This window comes from Hylobates moloch, unplaced genomic scaffold, assembly GCF_009828535.3.
Source record: "Hylobates moloch isolate HMO894 unplaced genomic scaffold, HMol_V3 SCAFFOLD_24, whole genome shotgun sequence".
Taxonomy (NCBI): Eukaryota; Metazoa; Chordata; class Mammalia; order Primates; family Hylobatidae; genus Hylobates; species Hylobates moloch.
The window spans coordinates 898,016-906,243 of NW_026652299.1; the positions used below are offsets into that span (position 1 = coordinate 898,016).

At 53.7% G+C, this 8,228-nt stretch overlaps 1 protein-coding gene across 3 annotated transcripts in view; it reads right to left on the minus strand.

The window, feature by feature from the left end:
• ADAP1 (ArfGAP with dual PH domains 1) overlaps window positions 1–8,228 on the minus strand; it is a 56,241-nt gene that overhangs the window by 35,905 nt on the left and 12,108 nt on the right. For all 3 annotated transcript variants that reach the window (XM_058434360.1, XM_032145875.2, XM_032145873.2), the window contains exon 2: window positions 2,851–2,981. Coding sequence is in view for 2 of the 3 variants with exons in the window: in XM_032145875.2 (XP_032001766.1) it covers window positions 2,851–2,981 (131 nt within the window). In the remaining variant the exon portion in view is untranslated. The remainder of the gene's footprint in view (window positions 1–2,850; window positions 2,982–8,228) is intronic.

Here is an 8,228-nt window from a genome sequence, read left to right on the forward strand (position 1 = left end):
AAAGTGGATTTGCAGCTGCTTTGGGCTGGGCGGGGGTAAGAGCCAAAAGGCATGGACTTTCTTTCTGGGGTGATGAAAATGTCCTAATGTTGGCTGCAGCGAAGGTTGTACAACTCTGTGAATTTACTAAAAAACCTTCAACTGTGCACTTTACACGGTGAAATGTATGGCTGTGAACTGCATCTCAATGAAGCAGTTGTTTTAAAAGGTATTATCAAGGAATAGAAAGTTGGGAGAAGAAAAAACATAAAATGTGAAGAAAAGGAGAGAAAAGAATCTTTGGTTCCTGGCCCTTCAACCTCCGTCTGGTTCTCACTGACGGCCACCTCGGGCCCGTTTCTCCCTTAGGGGTGGAAGCAGACTTAGCCCCCGGATGTCCCCGCTGACCACCAGCCCAGGAATGGCCAAGGGGCCTGAATGCAGGGAGCCACGGGGGTCCAGTGCAGCCCCCACCCCACAGAGTCCCCAGCAAGAAGCCAGGCTGAAACCCAGCTCTGCCTGGGGGCCGGGGTGCAGGCACTCTCAGGAGCCAAGCCCCCAGGCCTGCCTGAGATTCATCTTTGGTTTTCATCGCACAAATGAACGTGCAGACAACAGAATGGGGATGGAATGTCCTCGTGGCCCCCAGCTCAGTGCTCTCCCAAAGGCTCCGTCGCACCGGACCACTGCAGCAGGAATCGGGTTTCTTGGTAATACCCGAGGTGGGCCCTCCCCAGCCTTCCTCCCCAGCCATCACCCGGGGCAGATCAGGATGGCACCAAGATGGCCCCCGTCCTCTCCCGCTGATTACATTTAGGGTTTTTCCAACAACAGTGAACGCCCCACCCCGGGCCCTTGCCCCGTTTGCCCTGGAATTATGGGGACAATGGCCATGTCTTCTCCCCCGGAGGCCCTCCAGGGACTCACAGCTGTTTCCTCCAGGAGTGATGGCAGAGCGACTTGGAGACGGCATACCCATCCCATCATCTTTCTGACATTGGCCATTGGTCCCCTGTTGTCCAGGGAGGGGGACAGTCCAGGGGCCACCCTGCTCATTTTTTAGGGAAGGAAACGGAGGCTCAGACAAGCCCACAGCCTGGCAAAGGGACGGATATCACATCCCAGTGTCCCCCCCACCCCGGGTCAGTGAAGGTGGGCCGAAGGCGGTGAGCCCAAGATGGGCCGGGGTCCTGAGGGATTCGCAGGGACGCCCTCGACTCAGGGTGTGGGGGATCACGGTGTTAAGTGCAGAAGCTGATTTGGGGTCGCCCTGGGTGGGTCAGGGACTCTGCTGTCCTTGGGTCTTTTTCTGTCTCCCAGGCTGGAGTGCAGAGGTGCAATCACAACTCACTGCAGCCTTGAATTCCTTGGCTCAGCCAGGCATGGTGGCTCAAGCCTGTCATCCCAGCACTTTGGGAGGCTGAGGTGGGTGGATCACCTGCGGTCAGGAGTTCAAGACCAGCCTGGCCAACATGGTGAAACCCGTCTCTACTAAAAATACAAAAATTAGCCGGGCGTGGTGGTGTGCACCTGCAATCCCAGCCACTTGGGAGGCTGAGGCAGGAGAATCTCTTGAGCCCAGGAGGTGGAGCTTGCTGTGAGCCAAGATCACACCACTGCACTCCAGCCTGGGCGACAAAGCCAGACTCCATCTCAAAAAAAAAAAAAGAATTCCTGCACTCAAGGGATCCTTCTGCCTCGGCCTCCTGAGTGGCTGGGATTACAGGCGCCGCCCCCACGCCCGGCCAAGGCACCGGGATCCCAGCTGCGATTTTCAACAAGCCCCCAGGTGTGACCCATGCACCAAGGCTGCCTGTTAGAAGCAAACGAGTTACTCCCAATCAGGGGCTGAGGTCAGTGGTGCTGGAGAGCCGGGGGCTGGGGTCAGTGGTGCTGGAGAGTGGGGAGACATGCATAGGAGGCCACAAGCCTCTACGACCCTCCCCATCCCCACAGCAGCCCTCAGACCACCGCTCTCACCTCCATGCGGCCCCTCGGTCCCGCTCACCAGCAGTCAGGCAGATCAGCGGCTTCGAGACCCCAAGTCCCACGAGTGGGGCTGGGGTGACCCTCCCACCAGGTCTTCAGGCCCCACACTCCATCCCACCTGCAGCCCCCAGCCGGGGCCTTGTTCCTTCTCCACCTCGCTCGGGGTCTCCCTATGGGGCCTTCCTGCCGCCTCCAGCATGCTCGGTCCCTCCCTGCACGCAGGGCTTCCTGGTCGGCTCACACCCATCTCCCTCCCCATAGGCGCGTCTCTAGGACACCACCCCACGTGGCTGGTGTCCCTGCCTGGCCGTGCCAAGTGCTCCGTGAAGCTTCATCAGATGCATGGCTGAGAGGTGGGCAGTGGCTGTGTCACCTCAGAGGCCGCCCAGGGGACAGGTAATGGAGCCGTACACGGCAGCGGGCCGGGGTGCACGTGGACTGCCCGGTAAATGCGACCCTGACTCTGGGTCGTGCCGCGCGGCCTGGGAGGCTGCATTCTATTTCCTTAGAGACAGGGTCTCTTTTACCCTGAGCCCAGTGCCCCAGGTGTGGGGATTTGAGGGGCGCGCTCCGGAGCTCCCAGGGCACGGGAACCGGTGACCCGCCTTCACTCCCTGGCCCACCACACACAGCTGGAGCTGCTCCGAGAGGCTGGACCCGGCACGGGGTGGGTGGAGCAGCCACACAGGAGGAGCCGCTGGAGAGGGGACGGGGTCCCGCCGCCGCCCTGGCCTCCGCAGCCTCGGGTCCAGCCAGCCAGGCCCCTCAGAGGAGCCCCGGGCTCCAGGGGCCACCGCCAGGCCGCCCGGCGTCTCTGGCTCCAGGGGCCGGGGCTGGGGCCACCCGGGGACTGCGCGGGTCCCCCCGCCCCCCCCGACGTACCTCCACTTGGGCCTCGTCCCAGGCGTCCAGGCGGACGGACTTCACCTTGCTGACCTGGGGGATGTTCCGGTGGATTCCGGAGCAGCTCAGGCAGATGAAGACCCCCAGAGTGTAGGAGGCCCAGTCGGCATCTGCAAGGGAAAGCCGGACGTTCACGGAGGCTCAGCCCAGGGACCCGGAGGGAGGGTGGACGGAGCCTCGGGTCAGGGTCAGGAGCCCCCGGCCATGCCGTGGGGGGCCTCAGAGGAGACCCCCAGATGCACCTGGCTCCGCGCGCCCCGCAGGCACCTAACCCCGGCTCCCTCCGCCCTCTGCCCGGTGCAGACGGAGCTCTCCCCAGACACCCCACGGCATCTGAGGAAGCCGATCTGCACGGGCTCTGCGCCGGGTGCCGGGAACGTCCCGCAGAGGCCGGCCCAGCAGGAGCCCATGCCCCGGGCTGGAGGGCCCCCGGCACGCGTGAGGACTGCGTCCACGTGCTTTCCTGGTGTCCGCTGCCCTGGGAGACGTCTGTGGGCCCGAATCCTCCTGGGTGACGGGGCCAAGACTGGAAAATCCAGATAGGATCTGAGTGCAGGGGGTGCCTCCCACCCAGCGCAGTGCACGCCCCCGAAGGACCGACCGTAGCCACGGATGACGATGCACCGTGCGTGAGGTGGCAGCGCCCGGCCGGCACTAACTTTGCAGGTGTGACAATGGTGCTGTGGCTTCACCTTGCATGCGGCCTGTCTAGGGCTTCCACGTCTCGATGTCTGGTTTGCCTTAAAAGGGCCAACAAAGCTGGGAACAGTGGCTCACGCCTGTAATCCCAGCGCTTTGGGAGGCTGAGGGAGCAGAATCTTTTTTTTTTTTTTTTTTTTTGAGACATAGTCTGTTGCCCAGGCTGGAGTATGATGGCACGATCTCGGCTCGCTGCAACCTCTGCCTCCCGGGTTCAAGCGATTCTCCTGCCTCAGCCTCCCGAGTAGCAAGGCACGCGCCACCACGCCCGGCTAACTTTTGTATTTTTAGTGGAGATGGGGTTTCATCATGTTGGCCAGGCTGGCCTCGAACTCTTGACCTCAAGTAATCCACCCGCTCGGCCTCCCAAAGTGTTGGGATGACAGGCGTGAGCCACTGTGCAGGGTGTGGGTGCCACAGCGCAGTCTTTCTGCTGCTGCACGCGTGAAACGTCTCATTCTGAAATGGCAAAGTGAGTCGTGGCGAGTGTCCAGCCCCGCCCTGGGGCGACGGCTAAGAGGGCTGCTGTGTGACTCTCCTGTTTTGCCTGTGCTGAGTAGGGCGGCTTTTGGGAGAAAGAAAAAGCGGCTACAGGACCAGCCGTTGTTTGGTTTTGCGGGGTTTTTTTGTTTTGTTTTGTTTGTTTGTTTTGAGACAGGGTCTTGCCCTGTTGCCCAAGGCGGAGTGCAGTGGTGCAATCACAGCTCACCGCAGCCTCCAATGCCTGGGCTCAAGCGATCCTCCTGCCCCAGCCTCCCAAGTAGCTGGGACCGCAGGCATGCACCAGCATACCCAGCTAATTTTTACCATTTTTGGTAGAGATGAAGTCTCTCTATGTTGCCCAGGCTGGGCTTGAACTCCTGGGCTCAAGCAATCCTCCTGTCTTGGCCTCCCAAAGGGTTGGGATTACAGATGTGTGACGCTGTGTCTGGCCTGCAAAGTATTTAGTTACACACTCCCCCTGGAGAACAGGTGGGGAAGAACCACACTGAAGTCCCAGAAGAGAGAGACCTGACTCCCCCTGGGCTCCGTCTTCTCCCAAAGCCTTAGTGAAAGATGCCACAAATGCTTGGTGCGTGGCTGTGCACGGGGCGCCCGGCAGGCATGCCAGTCTCCGGGCCTCAGCCTCCTCATCTGTGGGATGGGACAGCACAAGCCACTTACAGGGGTAGCGGGCAACATGAGCCCAGCTGGGAACATCGCCACTCGGGGTGCAGTGGGGGCCCCCCTTCTCACCGCATGGCAATGCTGTCGGTTCAGCTCTGACAGTGTGGACCACGGACCCAGGCTTCCTGTCTCAAGACCTTTATCTGCCCATCTAGAAGTTCTGAGGGAGGCTGAGCAATGGCCACCAACAGCTCCTGCCCAGCCCAGGGTCCAGAATGCCTGTGCGTACCTCCAACCTCACTCGGGCGCTCTGGGACTGGCTGTCCCTCTCCTGGCCTGGAAGGAGGCCTGTTCACCGAACCCGTAGCGGGAGCTGGACTCTATGGGCGTGGACCAGCTGCCTGTTGTTGTAAATAAGGTGTTACTGGAACTCAGCCATGCCTGTTTATGAATTGTCTACAGCTGCTTTTGTGAGCGGTCATTGACTAGCTGTGATGGAGACTCTACGGCCCTAAAATATTTACTGTCTTTTTTGTTGTTTTTTTGAGACAGAGTTTCACTCTTGTTGCCCAGGCTGGAGTGCAATGGTGTGATCTTGGCTCACTGCAATCTCTGCCTCCCAGGTTCAAGTGATTCTCCTGCTTCGGCCTCCCGAGTAGCTGGGATTACAGGCATGCACCACCACACCCGGCTAATTTTGTGTTTTTAGTAGAGATGCGGGTTCACCATGTTGGCCAGGCTGGTCTCGAACTCCCGACCTTAGGTGATCCGCCTGCCTTGGCCTCCCAAAATGCTGGGATTACAGGCATGAGCCACCACACCCGGCCTACTATCTGTCTTTTTAAGAAAAAGTTTGCTGGCTGGGTGTGGAGGCTCACACCTGTAATCCCAGCACTTCCGGAGGCCAAGGCGGGTGGATTACCTGAGGTCAGGAGTGTGAGACCAGCCTGGCCAACATAGTGAAACCCCGTCGCTACTAAAAATACAAAAATTAGCCGGGCGTGGTGGCAGGTGCCTGTAATCCCAGCTACTCGGGAGGCTGAGGCAGGAGAATCACTTGAACCCGGGAGATGGAGGTTGCAGTGAGCCAAGATCGTGCCACTGCACTCCAGCCTGGGCAACAGAGCGAGACTTTGTCTCAAAAAAAAAGAAAAAAAGAAAAAGTTTGCCAACCTCTACTTAGAGGGAAAAATGGGTGTGGCACAGATGAGCCCAAGAAGGGCTTGTAAGTAGGACTGATAGCTTACAGCCATTACTAATATAACTTATCTTTGACAAACCAGATACAAGTGAGGCTAAGGAGTGGTTACAACCTGTCCTGACCTCTTGCAACTGGCACAAGGTCACCCTGGTGTAAAGTCACAGGTTGTCTGATGCAAACCTGTCACATCCTCCTGGTATTCGTGTGTGAGGATATACATGCGTGCATGCATACCCACGACACAATATGAACAGCCTACTGGGGAGGGCTCAGGGAGTTTAATACGAAGAAACAGAGACACCAGCCAGGTGTGGGTGCTCACACCTGTCATCCCAGCATTTTGGGAGATTGAGGCGGGAGGATCACTTGAGTCCAGGAGGTGGAGGTTGCAGTGAGCTGAGATGGCACCACTACACTCCAGCCTGGGTGTCACAGACCCTGTCTCTCATACACACACACACACACACAATATGGAGACATGAAGACCTTTTACATAAGAATCAAAAGACGAGAGCCAGTTAAATCAAGTGTGTTGGACACCGGGGCAACACAAGGTTGTCACTGAAAGAGCAGGAAGCTTGTACCATTTTAAAAAAGCTTTTGTGGAGTTTTACTAGGATGACTAAAATTTAAAAGATGGATACTACCAAGTGTTGATGAGGATACAGAGCAAGTGGAACTCTCATCCACTACTGGTAGAAGTACAAATTAGTCCAACCCACTCTGAAAACAGCTTGGCAGTTTCTTACATAAAGATGTATCTCCCATATGACACAGCCACTCTACTCCTAGGAATTTACCCAAGGGAAATAAAAATGTAGGTCCATAAAAAGATGTATATCCAACAATATATAAAAGAGTATATCCAACAATATATAAAAAGAGTAATACACCATGATCAACGGGTTTTTACCAGTAATGCAAGGTTGGTTTAACATTTGACCAATCAATGTCATTCACCATATTTTCAGATTAAAAAAGAAAAAACATACAATCGTTTCAAGATATGCAAAAAATGTTGGCAAAATGCAACATCCTGATAACACTCTCAGAAGATTAAGAATAGAGGGGAATTTCCCCAATTTGACATAGAGGATTCAACAGATGCAAAAAATGTTGGCAAAATGCAACATCCTGATAAAACTCTCAGAAAACTAAGAATAGAGGGTAATTTCCCCAATGTGATATAGAGGATCTGTGAAACATGTACAGCAAATGTCATATTCAAGGGAGAATGACTGACTGCTTTCCCCCAAGATCAAGAACAGGACAAGAATGTCTGTTCTAACCACTCCTAGTCAACACTGAGCTAGAGATTCTAGTCAGTGCAATAAGGCAATATAAAGAAATAAAAAGCATCTAGATTGGAAAGGAAGAGCTAAAACTATCTTCATTAACAGACAACATGATTGTCTGTGTAGAAAATACAAGAGATTTAAAAAACTATGAGAACTAACAAGTTTAGCAAGGTTGAAGGATACAAGACAAATATACAAAAATCAATTGTATTTCTATACACTAGCAACAAGCATTCAGAAATTGAACATTTAAAAATACCACTTATAATAGCATAAAATGTATGAAAGAGGGATAAATGTGATGAGATATGAAAACTACGAAATATTGCTCAGAGAAATTAAAGAAGACCTACAGATTTGGAAAGAGATAACGTTTTCATGGGTTGGGAGACTCAGCATTAATAACACATATATTGTCTCCAAATTATAGATTCAATGTGATCTCAATCAGAATTTCAACAGGATTTTAAAAATAGAAATGAACAAGCTGATTCCAAAATTCATATGTAAATGCAAAGGACCTAGAATAGCTAAAACAACTCAGAAAAAAGACAAGGAGGGGGAACTAACACTACTTGTTTTCAGAACTCATTATAAAATTACAGTTATCAAGACAGTGTGGTGGTATTGGCACAAAAACAGATGAACAGATCAATGGGACAGAATCGAGAATCTAGAAACAAACCCACACATATGTGGACAACTAATTATCGGCAAAGATATAAAGCCAGCTCTGGAGAGAGCGAACAATCTTTCCTACCAACAGTGCTGGAACAATCAGGTATATCATCCACAACACAGTAAACAACCCATCCCTCTCACCATATCCAAAAATTATCCCAAAATGCATCATGGTGCTAAAGGTAAAACCTAAAGCCATACAATTTTAAAAGAAAACAGGAGAAAAGTCTCCGTAACTTTGGGTTAGGCAAAGATTTTTTTCAGATACAACACCAAAGGCAGAATCTACTGAGAGAGAGAGGAGGAGGAAGAGAGAGGAGGAGGAGGAAGAGAGAGGAGGAGGAAGAGAGAGGAGGAGGAGGAAGAGAGAG